General features: G+C 36.2%; 1 protein-coding gene across 5 annotated transcripts in view; it reads right to left on the bottom strand.

Annotated features, from left to right (window-relative positions):
• Nucleotides 1–18,077, bottom strand: part of TFDP2 (transcription factor Dp-2) — a 144,819-nt gene that overhangs the window by 11,788 nt on the left and 114,954 nt on the right. For 4 of the 5 annotated variants that reach the window (XM_016141869.2, XM_016141872.2, XM_016141874.2 and 1 more), the window contains 4 exons: nt 13,712–13,874; nt 9,783–9,929; nt 6,581–6,649; nt 2,450–2,601 (listed from right to left, as the gene is read on the bottom strand). In XM_016141869.2, the coding sequence (XP_015997355.1) occupies nt 2,450–2,601; nt 6,581–6,649; nt 9,783–9,929; nt 13,712–13,874 (531 nt within the window). The remainder of the gene's footprint in view (nt 1–2,449; nt 2,602–6,580; nt 6,650–9,782; nt 9,930–13,711; nt 13,875–18,077) is intronic. The other variant, XM_016141870.2, reaches the window with a different exon arrangement.

Here is an 18,077-nt window from a genome sequence, read left to right as displayed (position 1 = left end):
CAGTAAAAACTCCCACAAAAAATGTGAGGTGAGTGCCTGCCACAAAGATGAATCTAGACATGGTTTAAAACAGATGGTTTTGTAAATTTAATCCTCATAGTGGGAAAGCCTCCTGGCTAATTAAGGAGAAAAGATTGTATCTCCTAAGTAACTGAAAGACAAGGCTTTAGGACCTATCTTGAATAACAAGCTTTTACAAGCTTCTCAGGGCCTCCTTCTCCTCCACGCAGGGGAGGGCCGGGAAGGAGCATGAGTCAGTCAGTAACCACCCACGGATGGGAACCTTACTAGACCCCATTCTGGGTGAAGAGAATCCATGAAACCCTTAGGCCAATGACTTCCAAATTTTCTGCTACTCCTTTTAGACTTAGAAGACCAACTGAAGAAGAGAATTTTATAATTCCCCACAAAACAAGAGACTGACTGGAGAGAGTAACTAGAATTCTAACAGGTTCCCCCCGCCCCGCCCAGAATTCTCAGTTTTATATATGTTAGTTCTTTTAGACACAGGTTTTTGTAAAAGACTTGCCAAGTGTGTGAATAGCAATACAGAAATCTACCATTTACTGACCTCTGGGCTAGTCCTTTATGAATGTATCTATAACTTTCATAAACCAGCAACTTAAATACTATAATACTTATTTTTATAAAGGAAGGAATGAGATTTTTAAGATGTTAAAAAACTACATAGCTAGAGGAAAGATTCAAAAACGGATCTTCTGACTTCACAGTCTACATAGTATATTTCTAATTATGCCTATTATCAAATACTTCTGAAATCCCCACTCGCTGTTTTTCATCTTCGTTTGTGTGTGTGTGGGGGGGGGTGGGTGAAGTGGGGAGTGGGGTACCTTCTTTTTAAGTGACCCAGAATCTCTGTATGCAATCAAGACTGGGGACGCAACACTGCCAGGGAACAGACCGGGGAAAACCAGGGAAGAAGCCGAAAGGAAAGGCTGAAGCTCTAAGGAGACCAGAAGTTCCAATCTCCTTGGGCTGGTCCTGGGCTATGCCTTTGGTACTTTATGTGATCACTGAACATTCTTTCACTTTCAAATGTATCCCAATTTGAATGATAAATTATATGTTGACCCCTTGTAATGGCACTTAACATTTATAAAGTGCTTGCTTTGAATCCAGCCCTTTATAGGCATTATTTCATTTAATCCTCACAACAGGTTAGGAAGGGACAGAGGCCCTGATATCATCCTCATTTGCTCAGAAAACAGAGCTCTGAAACAGTTAAATGGGGGAGCCATAATCCACACTCATGTCTGTCTCACTCTGTACCCTATTCTCTTAACTATCTCATGACAACTGGTCACAGCCAGAAGACCACTGATATAAACTATTTTCATGAAGGGTAAAATAAATTACACGTAAATTTTGTAGTGAAAACTGCTACTTCCCAATCTCTATGATGAACGGTAGGTATCATCAATCTTACTTAAAATATAAAAATATGTTGGTGGGGTTATAAATTAGTGCAGCTACTACAGAAAACAGCATGGAGTTTCCTCAAAAAATTAAAAACAGAAATATCATATGATCCAGCAATTCCACTTCTGGGAATATATGCAAAGGAAATCACTATCTTGAAAAGATACGTTCATTGCAGCATTATTTACAACAGCCAAGGCATGGAAATAACCTAAGTGTCCATCAATGAATGAATGGATAAAGAAAATGTGTGTGTGTGTGTGTGTGTGTGTGTGTGTGTGTGTGTAATGAAATATTTGGCTATAAAAAGAAAGAAGAAGGAAACACTGCCATTTGTGACAATATGGATGGACATTGAAGGCATTATGCTAAATGAAATAAGTATAATCTCACTTATTTGTGGAACCTAAAAAGAAAAAATTCACAGACACAGAGAACAGACTGGTGGTTACCAAGGGGGTGGGGTGAAACAGGTGAAGGTAGTCAAACGGTATACATTTTTAGTTATAAGATAAATAAGAAAGCAGAGAACACAGCTAGCATTTTCATGTCTGTTCATCCATTTATAAACAGATGACAGTCAACTGTGACACAGCAAAATAATTAATTGCTTTAATGCCACATGTTGATCTAAAATATTTTCACAATAAACTATGAGAGTGAATCACCGCACACCGTAACTGCACTGACGGTTGACCTTACTGCAGTTACTTGCCCAGTTATACCACACGCACGCACATACTGTGTATCCTGGCTAGGGCCCAGGTACCACTCTGCAGGCAGCAGGCAGCACGGTGCCAGCCATGAGACTGAGCGCTGCGAAAGGGGGGTGACGGAGGACGTACTAGTCGATGACAGCACTCGATGCTGAAAAAGTATCTCATGTGCCCCAAGGAAGTCAGCCTTGTAGAATTCAGGAAGTAAAGTACGTACACTCCTCTTCATTTTAAATGCTAGGTGTCTGTTAGCAGAAAGCCAGCATGCAATCTTCCCCTAGCTCTGCACTCACTTGTCGCTGGAGATGCTGCAGTCTATGACTGTCTTCCTGCTCGTATTGATGATGATAAACGGCAGCTGAATGGTAGAGTTCAGAGCTGGAGGGCCCTGGTTCTGCTGTTCATTTTGCCGATTTCTCTGTACCAGGTTTTTGAAAGCAATTTGCTGTAATGATCAAATAAAAAAAATTATAGTCTTTTAATGTGAAGTGACTTGGAATTAAATGAATTAAGATAAATATGCTTATAATGTAGTTTAAAATTAGAGAGTTTAAATAGGGCTTCCACCTATGAGTGAATTAAAGTTAAACATTATAGAAAAAAGATTAGAATGATCCGACTCAATAAATAAACATCCAGGGGAAAAGCATACATTTAAATGGTGTCTAACATCATCCTAATGTAAACAGGGAGCTCATGATTTCCATTATCCATAGGAAGAGCATCTTGTAAATCTGAGAGAGCCCAGTGGCACCTGCGACTCTTCTTAGAGCGAGTGATACAGTGAAAGTGAGGCCAAGTGAGCTTATGTTTCCTATTTCTCTAACACAGACTCCCAAAAATTTAGGGTTGAATACATCTTTTAGATTGTCTAAGCCCAATGATATGCAAACTTTTAAAGCCATAGAAGCCCTTCTTCAAATGAAACTTATGGGACACTCACTATATAAAACAGATGAAAGTAGTGTTGCTCTGGCTGGCTGCTGAGGAGCCGGGGGCATGAGCCCTGCCAGCTCTGCGCTCATTCACCCCTTAAGTTCCTCCACGGAACTTCTAAGCATCCTTAGGGCGCAGATTGGAATGTGGCCCAGCCCTCTCCGCACTTGATGTCTTTCAGATAAGGAAACTGAGTCTTAGCACTGATGATAAGATATGTCAAGGCCTGAATCTCTACACTGAGTCTTGCTGCTACTTTTAGTTATAACCATTACTCAAAAGCCAAAGAAGGTGATCCCCACCCCTTTTTAATTTGACATATGGATCATAGAATTCCACAGCTAGAAAGACCATACACAATTAAAGCTTTTCATATGCTTGTGAAATAGATACTGGTTTTAAAAGCTCCTGAAGTCAGAGCCATTTATTCCCTTTTATCAACTGGTTCCATCTTCTCACCCAGTAGTGATGACTTTATTTTCTGTTTCAGCAACCTTATCCTAGGATGGCTTCTTTTAGGTTTTAGGCCTTAACTAAAGTTTAAGATTGTTATCATCTTAAAAGAGCTGGATGCTATCTCCCTGGAAAGTGGATGTTTACTCTTTTAAAATGTGTGAACAGAAGAAACACTAATTTATTTTGGCCCCAACAGTGTGTCCGAAAATCACTATAAAAAAACTACCACTAGCAGTCTCACTATCAAACATTACCTACGTCACACTTCTTTGTTATGTTCTGCTGCTAAAGAAATAAGGCTACTTTATAGTTATTGCTTAATTCGCTTAATATTGAGGAAAAATATGCTGAAACTGCAAAACTGAGAAAAGAATGCTATGTTTAAATACTTCAGCCCAGCTTCTCCTCCTTTCTACTTTAAAAAGCACCTTGGGAAATCCTCTGATTCTCTGCCCAGCCTTGTGGCCTTAAAGCCATGGGAGGGCCTTGGTATAGAAGGGAATACAAACAGTGATAAGTCAGAGCTCTTATATGTTTATGATTCACTGTTCAATATTGTGTACAACTTAATAATATCAAATATGTTTCAGAGAGCAGTTAAAACATATATAATGTTATTTCGATAGTAAAGAGAAAACTTGCATCCCACTGGTTTTGGACTGGTCGCCTTATTTGTTGCCCTTTGATTGATTTCCTTTAGGCTTTTGTTCTTTCCAGGCTCATTAACATCTATTTCAGAGGTTGAACCGCTTTTGGTGTGTTCAGACATTTTGCTCTGGGAAAAGTTTAAGGGCTGAAGGGACATTGTATAGATATAAATAGGGTTATCTGGATTCTCTAGAGCTATAATATCCTCTTCGATGATATTAAGGGTAAAAGAAATGTGATGGCATGTTAAGTAAAACTTACCTATGCCATGGGATGTCAGTGAATTGTGACATTAACTGCGAAAAAAAAAATTAAGCTAGCTTAACCATGGCAAATTATTAGTGTTCAGGGATAACTTGTTTAACTTACTTTCTATGACAATTTCATCAACGTTATTTGATGAAAGAAAGAAAAACAAAACATTGGGAGGAAATAAGCCAATATGTCTATCAGAAGAGCAGAAGTAGCCGTTTTCAATTCTACTTTGGGTTTCATTTCAATATGGAGAGAGACCTGCTTTTATAAATGTTGACAGCTATGTTGTCTGTGGGTTGAAATCTTCTACAGATCTTGGTTTGAGAGGAAAAGAAATTTAAGACTTAAAAAAATACCGTGTTCATCATACAAAAGGTAAGCAGGGCGAAAAATATTTGACTTCATGCTTGGTGCTGTCCATCCAGAGATGGGGAAGTCTCCTTCCTATATATGAGCACGATCTTGTTCAGCACCATTCTTTCTATAAACAAGCAGGCAGGCATTCCAAGGAGCAGATTTTTTAAATAACATACGCCAAAAATCAAGCTCCAAAATGTTCCCTGAGACTTCTGAGGAAATCTGAGGGAGGCCCAGCAAGGGGTTTAGGGACTGAAAGATGAAAGGGAAATACTGCAGCTAAGTGTGCAGGGACAGAGCTGAGAGAGAGGCAAGCTAGGGGAAGGAGGTGACTGTGCGGGGACGAGAGGCCAGTCCTACAAGCCGGCGGGATTCTAGAAGGAGGAGATGCAGGAATGAACTGCAGGAATGATCTGAGAAGCAAGGGTTTTTTGTTTGTTTGTTTGTTTGAAAGCTACAGAACTTTCTCTTCAAACAAAACCTCATTTGGAAATCCAATATAAAAAAATACATAAAATGCCTCCCTCTTCCAGCAGTAGCTCCTTGCTTGGGTAGGTCCCATGGAATTTTATGAAAAGCAGACACAGAACACAGAAAGAAAAAAAAGAAATGGCCTAATCAGGAGGGAACACCATCCCCGGGGCTTAATAGCTCTCCTCCGCTGCTACTCCTTGCCCCCGGCCACACTTCCTTCTCAGATCAGACACAGATCTCTGGAAAGGCTCAATGGTCTTCTTTTGCCCCTCTGATTTGTACATGAATGTGAAAGAAAAACAGCTGTAAGCATCTAGAAAGTGAAAAAGGAAAATCTGGAATATTTAAGAATATTTAACATACTACGTCCATTAAATGAAGTAAGTATTTTAGGAAAAAACTTGCTACAATATTTGGTAACTTACTGCTTATCTTTATTGCAGAGAAGTAGATGATACCAAAAATTAAATGACCTATAGTTGTTCACATCAAAGTTGATTTTATGATTGGTGGAAAGCTTTTCAAATAAAGACAATCTGCTTATTAAAGGCTCTGACTCATTTTACAAAGTTTTTTTTTTTTTTTTTTGATTGGATTGAAAATGTCCCTCCCTATTGTACAGCTCAGAGTGAATTTTTACATCAACTACAATTACCAAAAGCATAAAAAAAAAGGGTACATCTACTCTGGGATTTTACTTCACATAATTTTATATAAAGGTTCTACCATATTTTTTAAAAACTCATTCAAATTCGAGGCAATTATCCAAAAAAGTATAAATATAGAGATCCTTATTACACAATAAAATTTAATTTTCTTTTAAACAAAAATGCATTTTAAGGTTTAGTAAGTCTACAAAGCTTATGAATCACTTCATGTTATTCTGTTATTGATAGGTTAGTATTATAGTGGTTTTGATTATTTTATTCAATGTGCCTAAAATTTAACTAGCCTTACGTTTTGGTGTTCCAAATTAGGGCTAAAATACACACAAAGACTCCTAATAGTTTCTGCTCAGAGTAAGGATAAGCGTCAAAAGTAAACTGTTGCATAACATAAGTCACACACAGGGCAGGTGAGCTGCTGTGGAGCCCTGACGATGGTGAGAGAGAGAATCAGCTGAAGACGGACCATGTAGATGCCAATAGCTCAGTTGTGGGGGAGGCTGCCCTACAGTGTGGTCTCACCGGACACTACTCAAAGGTACCCAAAGTAGAACACACTGACTTTAAAAGCAAGCAAGCAAAGAAGCAGAATCCAGGTAGGGAAGATAAAGAAAAACATCCCAGCATCTTTACCTGCAGGAGAAGTTCTTGCAGCTGCGCCCGCTTCTGCTTTATCCGTTCTATCCGCCTCTGCTTCTCTATCTTTAAAACACAGGTAACAAAATAACATGAACATACATGGAGTATAAAGTGCTGCTCATTTTCAAGCTCCAATTCTGAAATATCAAGAATTTTCTTAAGAGAAATGCAACCTATTTTAACTATTGACATCAATAAAAGCAAATTGCACCTCTTTAGGAGGCACTGGTTGGGATAAGCAAGTAGGGAAGACAGTGAAATGTTATCAGTAATGAAATTCATCTGCTTAATGAATACTTAGTATGTTAGTTCTAACAGAGTCAGACCTAACTAACACTTAGTGAATGCTATTCCTATGTGCCCCACTCAACTCAGTATTTTATACCTCGTATCTAAGCCCATCTTCACCAAACCCTATGTGTGAGGTAAGTATTGTTGTTATCCAGGAAATGGAGGCACAGAGTGTTAAGTAACACCCCAAGGTCACACAGCTAGTGCACGGCAAGAACCTAAACCACCTTGTTCCAGAGACTCTACTATTGCTCTGCTGTATTAACCACCCCACCCCCTGCAACCCCAAGAATAAAGTGAGATCTCATTTACGATCTCAGTTTAACTAACTGACTTTTATTTTTACTTTACATTTCATTCGCTCATTCATTCATTTGCATTTTTTACCCTGTTGGAAAACACATAGTATATGGGGTTTCTGAGACAAAGTCTTCTCCAGAAAAGTCTTGCCAGTTGGCACTCTCATGAGTTAACTTTTCTTAAACTATCACCAACTAGTAGATATTATGGTTGAAAAAAGAGAAAATGACCAGTTTGACAGGTGAAAATTCAATTGCTCTACCTGGCCCTGCCACACACTGTCACCCTGCCTTCCACTACTAGCACATCTCGCTCTAACCTCTTGGTCTTTCCTCTTCTTTATTCTACCTCAGGCTCTCAACCCTCCCACTATACCCCAGGTTAAAATCTTCAGCAGAACTTTCAGTACTAATGTTCTCCTTCCAGATAGTGCAAAGGACCTCTAATGCTTCCATATACTTGGCCCTGATCATATAGAAGTTAACTTTTAATCCTATATTATCTTGTGTAATTTCCTGTTTCACCTGTGTAAATATCACTTCCCTGATAAGAGAAATTAAACCATGCCACATTTCTCTTTCTCTTTCCCTTTCTTTTAAATTTTTAATTTATTATTTATTTTATTATTGAGGTAAAATTGCTATAAAATTGGTATACTCTATTTTAGCTGACTTTTAAATGGGCACACTGCTACTACAGATAGCTTACACATTCAATATACAGTTCCCACTTGTAGCAAGAAACAGGCTTGTGGGACAATTTCCTCACTTGGAACAACTATTATTTTCCTTACTCTTACAATTACCTAGAAAACAGATACTAGGATCTGAATTTCCTTATAAATGAGCTCCTCACTATCTCTTTGGGCAAAAGTCAATGATATCAAATAAGACATCTTTCTTGTCTTCTCCAAGAGAGTATTCCTTATTTGCTTCCCATCTACTCTAGTCTGCACCAGGAGTCTCCTCTTTCTCACTGTTCCTTTAACCACCACCATACTTCAATCCTAAATTACTAAGACTGACTGTAAAACCTGTGTGGTCTCTTAGATTTGAAAAGATCTGTAGGAGTTTCACCCTGAATCTGAAGCTATGACAGGCCAAGTCCCTACATGCCCCTCATGCTCTACATTCAACCAGGCCAAGCTGTTCCAATTCTACTTCTAAAAACACTACTCAGACCACACTGCCACTGCCTTAACTCAGGCCATCTCTAATCCATTCCCTCAATTTTCCTCATCTTCCTATTCAGCTTCTAACTCTCAAGGAGAGTGATCTTGCAGAACATATCCTATCAGGCTTCCTACTTATAATCAATAGCTTCCCACTGTTTATAGGATCAGGTCCTAACTGTTTAACACTCAGAACCCTATCCCCTTTCTCCTTGCCTGTTCTCTGGCCACACCCAGATGTGGACATGCTTTATAATGCCTCAGCTCTTGCAGAAACTCTGCCTGGAAGGCCCTCCCTGCCCTAAACCACTTGGCAAATTCCTCCCTCAAGACTGAGCTTAGAGACTTTTTTTCTTGGTAAAGCCCCTCCTTACTTCCCTTTCCAGAGAATCTGTACATACTTCCTTTATAAGTAGTAATCACATTTTAGTAACTCTTACATTTTCCTTCTCCTCAATTAGAATGAAAGTTCCTTGGGATCAGAAATTTTGTCTTTTTAATCTTTGGTTAAGCACATAGTAGATGTGAATAGATTTTTGCTCATGAGTCTTTTGTTATTAGCTTAATATTACTGGTAATTAAAATGACCCTCAAATTCCACTCTATTAGAAGGAGAAAGAGGACATTTTCATTGTAACATATGAAGAACTATTCTATAACTTCTGATGAATCTCTGGTTCCTCTCTCCATCCACAAATATGATACCAAATTATTTTTGATTTGCTGGGGGTAAAAACAGACTGAGAAAAATATGAAATCAACCACAGTTATCGTCATAAGCTGTATTTAACTTCAGTATACCCCCCTTATGGCTGCAAGAGTAAAATTATATCAAACCAATTTGGAAACAGTATGCCAGGGCACATGTTCATTTAGGAAAGATTTTCTATAATGATCAAAGTCAATGGAACACAAAATGGTTTTGCAGGCACCATCCCCAAATTCACATAACTGCTGAACATTCTAAATGTATCATAACCACTCTAATAAAGATAAGGGAGAAATACCATTCCGTTGCCACTGATTTTAGAATCAAAAGTAAAAGTTTAAACACAAGAAATAAACAGGCAGCTTAACCCATTTTTTTGGTCCATACAGCAAGTATTACATCAAATAAAATATTAGTCCTATTATATGAATCACCAAAATTTTAGTATTTGAGTGCTCAGAATTTAATTAGAATAAAATAAAGATTTCTAAGGAACAGGAAAAATCAAGTCACTTAATTTCTATGTTCCTGTTTCTTCGGGATATCAGTCAGATTACACGTCTCTAAAGTTCCTTCCAGTTCTAAAATTCTACACAGAAAAATCTGTTAAAAAATGACACAGGATATATAAACAATTAGGAATATTTTAATATTATATAACTATTTCTAAATTAAAATGACTTTGAAAGCAAGTTACTATTTATAAACAGATTTGCCTCACTTACCTCCAGGTTTTGACATTCCTGAGCAGAATTGGTAGGCAGGCCAATCCACTTGATTTCTTTTTTTTCCTTTGAAATTATGTTCATTGCCATTAGCACATTTAAAGCATCATAAACTCTTCGTCTAATGTTCTTCTGGTCATAAGCCTGCTAAAACATATTTTTATTGGTGATAAATTTTAAGGGTTAAGATAGTCACAGGATATTAAAATATTGAAATAATAATATTGTAATATCTTCAAAGTGCTGAAGGAATTCTATACCCAGTGAACCTATCCTTCAAAAGTAAAGATGAATTAAAGATACTTTCAAACACTCTAAAAGATAACAATCTAAAATTTAGGATTATGTTGCCAGTAGATGTAAATTTAAAAAATACTAAAGAACCTTCTTCAAGGAGAAGAAAGATAATCCAAGATGGAGCTTGTAGATGTAGGATGGAATGAAGACCAACTCAAAGGTAAATATGTAGGAAAATTTCAACTAATATTCATTGTATAAAATAATAATATCTTGTGGAGTCTAGAATATATATAGAACTAAAATACATGGCAATAATAGTATATATAGCAGAAAGGGGTAATGGAGTTAAAGTGGGCTAAGTCCTTGCATTGTATGGGAGGATATTAGACTTTAAAACGTCAAGGATGCATGTTTTCAGCTCTCTATGTAAATAGTGAGTCTCAAATGTGGTCTATGGACTAATGCTGTTCCGCAAACTGTTACTAGTCCACAATGCAAATAGGGAGCTTGCACAAAATGTCATCACACTGAACTAAAGCACACTGCTTAGTTCAGCTGACTTTTTTTTTTTTTTTAATTTTTTTTGTAGCATGACTTTCTCAATGAAGGAAGCCATGTTAACTTATATTGTAGAAAAAGCCTTTTATCTTATTATGGATGAGTAGTTCCTAAGAACTGAATCCAATCAATCAAATGCCATAACAGCAAAGGATGGTGGAAAACACTAAACCCATTTAAATGTAGAACTAAACAAATAAATGGGAGATTTAAGTTATAGAACCAAATGTAAATATTAGAAATCCTGACATTATAGAAATATAACAACAAATATCAGGAGGAAGCAAGGAGGTAGGTCTGTTAATTTCTTCATCTTTGATTGGAAGGGGTATGGATTCAAAGCAGATAAAGTATTCGAAACAGATAAACTATTCAAACTATTCAAAGCAGATGAATGAAGTAATAATAGCGCTTTCAGCACAATATATTTAAAGTCATAAAAACAACTATGAAAATATTCTTTTAACAACTACCACTCATATATTCAATCTGAATCCTGTGGTAGAGAGGAAAAATGGGACATGAGAGTAAATATAAGCATATTCGTTTCTTTTTTCTCTCCATAATCAACAGGTCTACAGATGGTAAAACAAGAAACAAAATATTGAAGTTACTTAAAGTTTAAAGATAACCCATGAAAGAACTACAGACTATAAAACTTCTAAATTATCAGAAAAATAACAGCAGTGAATAACATAGGAAAGAAAAACAACTCTTGCTTATATCCTGGGGTTGAGATGGGGAGGTTTAGTAAAAATGTATACTAGATGTTGAAGAGTGCTTAGAAGAAATGACTTACTACAGTGACATGTGAGTGAAAATTAGATGATGGGGAGAGAGAAACCACATGGATCCCTAGCAAAGAGTGTTCCAGGCAAAGGAAATAACAAATGCAATGGCCTGATAAGGAGCATATCTGGCATAATAACAAAATGTGTAGTAACTGAGGAGGTGTATGGTACATGAGATCAGACAAGTAATGGTGGGCCAGGTCATATAAGGGCTTGCAAATCATTTTGAGTACTTTGGCTTTCACTCAGAATGCCATATACTTTTTTTTTCAAGTGCCCAGAGAATATTACAAGAAAACAAAATCACCATGTAATGGCTCACAGGGAAAAACGCAATCAACCATCCACCCCCCCACTCCAAAAAAAAACCAGAAATAGTTTGACTCATAATCTCTGATCACAGGTAATAAAAGTAAAAATTCATAATAACAAACAAAAATCTCTATATTGCCTGGAACTATAATAACTCTTTCATTGCAATTCTTAGGTCAATGAGGAAATGAAAACTAAAGTTACAGAATATCTGAAGAATAACATCGTATCAGAACAAATGGGATCCAAAGCAGTGCACAAAGCAGTGTACAAATCTTAAGAGTCATAAAGACTTTCATTACTGCACAAAAATAATAAAAGTAAATAAAGTATACATCATAGTCTACAGAGTAGAAAAACAAAACTTTAGGAAAAAGAAGAGAATATTAAGATAAAAAAAGAAATTAACTGCAAAACATGAGTTTGGTATAAACAAATCCAAGGGATGGTTCTTTGGGAAAAGTAACTGCAAATAATTTTGATAACATGGATGAAATAGAAAACATAATAGAAATAGAAAATAGGAAAACATAAAATACCAAACTCAGGGAAACTGAAATTCTAAATAGATAATTACCAAAGAAGAAATGGAGAAAGCTATCTAAACTTTACCCTCTACCAAATCATAGGCCTAAATGTATCAGAAGTGATTTCCATAAAGTTACAAGGAAGAGAAAGAGATATCTAATGCTATTAAACTTGTAATAAAAAGAAAGATTTTAAAGTCTCTAAATTTATAAAGCCAGCATAACACTATTAATCAAAATTGCAAAGACAATAAAAAACAAAAGCAAAAAACCCAAAACAAGCCCCCCACCAAACTCTCACTAATCTCATTCATGACTATCAGTGGAAAAATGCTAAATTTTCAGGAAACTGTCTAGAATTTTATTAAATTTAACAACCATTTTAGATAGGTTTTTAATTTAAAAAATTAATTATAAAAATCCAGTCATTTCAAAATAAATTCTTTACGATATAAGGTTGAAATGCTATAAATAGTTCCACAAAGATCAAGTGCTATACTCGATATGACTGGAATTATTATTATTTAGTATTGTTGTAGAGTACATATAATTACATTTAAATAAAATGCAGACTGACTTATAATGATAAAAAACAGATCAGCAGTTGCCTAGGGATAGAGGGAGAAGGAGGGATGGATTACAGAAGGCAGGAAGAACCTTTTGGGAGTGATGTAAATATTCTGTATCTTGATGATAGTGGTGGTTCCACAGGTGCACACAACTGTCAAAACTCACCAAATTTTACACTTCAAATAAATACATCTTATTGTATGTAAACTATTCCACAATAAATAAGAAAAAAAATTAATTTTACACTTAGGACATGTATGTAACCCTCTCTGTATGTAATTTTATCTCCATTAAAAAAAAAATGAATGATTTATATGTGCTAAAACAAAATCTCCAAGACGCTGTAAAAAAAATAAAATTAAGAGTGCACCATGTAAAGCACAATCAAATTTGTGTTTAAAATAAAATTTATTATGTGTATGCATAAAGAATTTCTGGAATGATAGTGATAGTGAATATTGCCTTTCAGGAGGCAGATTAGGGTCTGTGGTAGAATGGAAATATCTTTAATTTTATATTCTTTGGTACAACTGAATTTTTTATAAACATGATTACATATTATTTTTACAATTAAAAACAGGATAAAAATTTTTAATTCCGATATAGAAGAAACACTAAAAGATGCAGAAAAGAATCTAGTCATTCAAACATAAAAAGTATGTTAACAAATACATGTTCTCTTATAAACCCCCAAATTATATTTTAGAAATTCTTGTTCATCTTTATGTTGAAATAAATGATGAAAGAATCCTTTCCAAAAAAAAAAAATCAACAATAAAAAAAATTTCCAGACAATATGAAACCCTCAATTAAAGGAGAAGCTGGAGGTATCTCCACTTCTCTAAGTAAGTAAATTGATGACACGGATGCCCAAGGAGGTACACTGTTGCATAACTCATCAAAGTCAACGTCAAGTGCATGATCTACCTACCGAATCAGCTGCCAAATGGTTATTTGAATTGGTAAACTCTGATACCAGCTCATCAGCTACTTCGTTATACGATGTTGTACCTTTCCGCTGGACTTTTTCACACACTTTCATTGAAAAATGTCTCAAGCCTTTTCCATTTTTATCTCCTTTTTTGCTTCGTTTACTAAAAGAGGGGGAAAAAAGCATTTATTCTCCATTATACTTATTTAGAGACTTCTTTTACAAACCTATAGAATGTAAGAAGATAATTTAATTTTTGCTTCAAATGGTATATTTTAACTTAATTAGGGATGAGGAAATGTTTTAAACTTAATTTTTACCTAAAAGGTCTAGTAAAGTATGAAGCTAGAGTGTTTCCTTAGGCATAGCATTCATTTATTCAACAAATATTTGCGGACCAGTTATTTACTCTTATGTGCCAGGTGCTGTTCTACGCACTGGGAATAAATCCCTGCAAAGAACAAAAACTCTACCTTTAAAGAGTTTCTATACTGGTCAATATTTATTTTTTGTACTCTATGTATGCTACAGTTCTTTTTCACCTAAAAGTTACCTACTCAATTTTCAAACAGAGGTCATTGGCATTAATAATGATTCTAAATCTTCAATTATTTTAAGTTGATTAATGCTTAGGACTAAACTTTGATAACTTAACCATTAAGAATCTCAGGGGTTCAACTCAGTTCTATTAATATTTGAGTGCCAACTCTGTGCTAAGAACTGTATTAGTGATTGGCAGTACAAAAATGATAATCGAGGCAAAATCCTTTCCCTCAATATGAGTCTTAGGGGATGGGAGAGAGACAAAATAGACATATAATGACAAAGAATTCCAACATAGCACGGTAAGTGCTGAGTCGGAATTATTCACAGCGTTCTGTGGGGATTAGGGAGAGGGACATCTAGAGGAGGAAGACTTGCTGGAGTAAGAGCCAAGTGAGAACAATCAAAAATATGAAAAGCAACCTATTTAACAGAGAAAATATTTGCAAACCCTGTATTTTATCTGATGAGGGGTTAACATCCAAATTATCTAAGAAACTCCTACACCTCAATAGTAAAAACAAATCAAAAAGCAAACAAAAAACCCAAATAACCCAATTAAAAAAATTGGCAAAGGACATTAATAGACATTTCTCCAAAGAAAACATACAAATGGCCAATAAGCACATGAAAAGATGTTCAACATCTCTAATCAGTGAAACACAAATCAAAACCATGATGAGGTATTTACCTCACACCTGTTAGAATGAATATTACCTAAAAAAAAAAAAAAAGGGTCGATGAGGGTGTGGAGAAATTAGCACCCTTGTACACTGCTGATGGGAACGTAAAATGGTATAGCTGCTGTGGAAAAAAGTAAGGAAGTTTTACAAAAAAGTTTAAAATAAAATAATTCAGCGATCCAGTTTTTGAGTATATACCAAAAGAACTGAAATCAAGACCTCAAAGAGATTTCCGCACCCCCATGTTTATCACAGCATTATTCACAACAGCCAAGATATGGAACAAGATAAATGTCCATAGGGATAAATGGATAAATAAAATGTGGTATATACATACAATGAAATATTACTCAACCTTAAGAGAATGAAATCTCGCCATATGGGACAACGTGGATGAACCCGGAGAACATTACACTAAATGAAATTAGCTGGTCACAGAAGGACAAATAATGCATGACTCCACTTATATGAGGTATCTAAAATAGTGAAACTCATGGAAGCAGAGAGTAGAATAGTGCTTGCCAGGTGCTGGAGGGAATGGGGAAATGGGGAGCTGTTATTCAACAGGTAGAATGTTCCGGTTCTGCAAGATGAGGACGTTCTAGACATCTGCTGTACAATGCAGTGCCTGGAGTTAATGATAATGCACACTCAAAAATTTGTTGAGGGCAGGTCTCACGTCAGGTGTTCTTACCACAACAACAACAAAAAAGAGAGTCAAGTGAAGGAATCTGGGAAGGGCATCCGGGCAGGAGAAGCAGCAGCAGTAAACACATGAAGATTAAACAGATGATAAATATTACGAGACTTGTTAATCAACAGTGCAATATTACCAGAATATAAAGTGCAAGGCAAAAGATGAAGAAGCAGAAAGGCAGATTAAGGACCAGGCCCTTAAATGCCATGCAAAGAAACCTGGACTTGATGATGTTCTATCAGTATAATTATATTCATTTATAAATTACACGTTTACTGTGTTATGTGCATTAAGAAATTGACACATTTCAGTTAGCATAAGTGCACTTTTCAGAAGAATGAGATAAGGACAGGTATCTACTTTCTGTTCCTCCACATTCACAAAGACTCATCTATGTGCTTATCGTGGTCACAGACTATAAGTGAAATAATGTGAAACTAGTAAACGGTATTAAGTGGGAGAGGGGCAAGGTGTCATTTTTCAGTTATGCAGAGGTTCTGGCTGCAAAATAATAGATTTATGGGGGGAAGAAACAGAGACAGCAAGACCAGTGGAGAGGCTACTGTAACAGCCCAGGCAAGAAATGATGAGTCCCGAAATGGGGGCAATCGGTACGGATGAATAAGAAGAGATGGATTTACAAACATTTTAAAGGTAAAAATCGGTAGAACTGAGTGATTAATATGGATGGTAAGGAAGAGGGAACTAGGAGAATGACTCCAAGAAAGATGGGTCACTTGCTGAGATCAAGGAGATAGGAACAAGTCCATGAGTTCCATTTTAAACCTCCCCATCTGCCCTGTCTAGTACCCTAAGCATAACCCACATGTAGCCACTGAGCACTTGAAATGTGGGGAGTATAAACTGAGATATACTGTAAAAGAAAAATACACACTGAATTTCAAAGACCTGGATGACAAATGAATGTAAAATGTCATGAATAATTTTTATATTAATTAAATGTTAAAATAGAAAATTTTAGATATATTGGATTAATTAAAGACATTACAAAAATTAACTTCATGTTGGTTTTTACTTTTTAAATTGGTGATTAGAAAATTAAAAACTACATGTGGCTTGCATGACATTTCTACTGGGCAGTGATGATGTTGAGTTTGACATGCCTGTAGAACATCCAAATAGATATATTCAATAATTCAATGTGTAAGTCTATAGCTTAGGGAGAGGTCACATATGAACTTATCAGCATGTCTACCTTGCCAACCTCAGACAATCAGGTGTCCCTCCTTCCTTTTCAAATCCAAAGTCCTTTTTATTATTTTTTTTTAAAGATAACAGCTCTATTGAAATATAATTCACATACCACAAACTTCATCTTTTTAAAGTAGACAATTCAGAGGTTTTAAGAATTATGCAACCATCACTGCAATCTAATTTCATCATAATGGCAGTCACTCCTCACTCCCCATTCCCTTAGCAACCACTATTCTTTCTGTTTCTATGGATTTGCCTGTTCTTCAAAGTCAACTTTTCGAATCGAATTTTTCACCCCAGTGCTTCTGTTTCTGTATTCTTTGCTCTCTTCGAGCAAAGAATTCCATTCAGTGTTTTTTGGTTTTTGAAAATATACAACTTCATCATAGAACCTGAATCTGACCGGGACTCCAGATCCAACTACTAATAACATCATCACTTAGATAGCTAATAAACTTCTTAAATGTCATGTGTCTAAAACGAAACTTAATCCCTCCCCAAACCCACTCCTAACAATAGTAAATGTAAATGGCATCAATATTCACCCAGCTGTTCATACAACAACAACAACAAAACCCACGAACCATCCTTCATTTCCCCCTTTCAATAAATCCTGTTGTTTCTACCTCCAAAATTAACTCAGTTTTCTCCCATCTTCACTGACAAACCACTGCTCCCTGAAATAGCCTGATTTCCTTACTTATGTTCTTGTCTCCTTAGAATCTATTTTCCCTTCAGGAGCCAGTGTAAATTAGATCATGTCATTTTTCTGCTAAAAACCCACCTTAGAATAGAAACCAAATTCCCTACTATGACGTACGAGGCCTTTTGGAGGTATAAGGTGTTTAATGATCGGATCCCTGCCTACCTCTCCATCCTCATCTCATATCACTCTGCCCTTCTCACTATCTCCAGGCCACTGTGCTCCCCCAAACACGCCTGGTTTCTCATTGAGGAGTTCTGCATTTACCATTTCCTCTGCATACAATCCCTGAATCCATGACTTCGCCAGGCTATTTAAATGTCTGACTTCTTTGCATTCAAATGTCTCCTTAGAGAGGGCTTCTCTAAGGTAGCCACCATTCTACCATCCTTCCAATAATCCACAAACCATCTTTATTTTTTTGCATACCACCTATCAGTCTAAAATTATCTTGTTTATCGTGCTCCATCCCTCACCAGCTCTTTAAGGGCAGAGACTTTTCTCTCCAATGCCCAGAACACAGCG

This window comes from Rousettus aegyptiacus, unplaced genomic scaffold (genome assembly GCF_014176215.1).
Source record: "Rousettus aegyptiacus isolate mRouAeg1 unplaced genomic scaffold, mRouAeg1.p scaffold_m13_p_4, whole genome shotgun sequence".
Taxonomy (NCBI): domain Eukaryota; kingdom Metazoa; phylum Chordata; class Mammalia; order Chiroptera; family Pteropodidae; genus Rousettus; species Rousettus aegyptiacus.
This window is presented reverse-complemented; position numbering and strand designations above follow the sequence as displayed.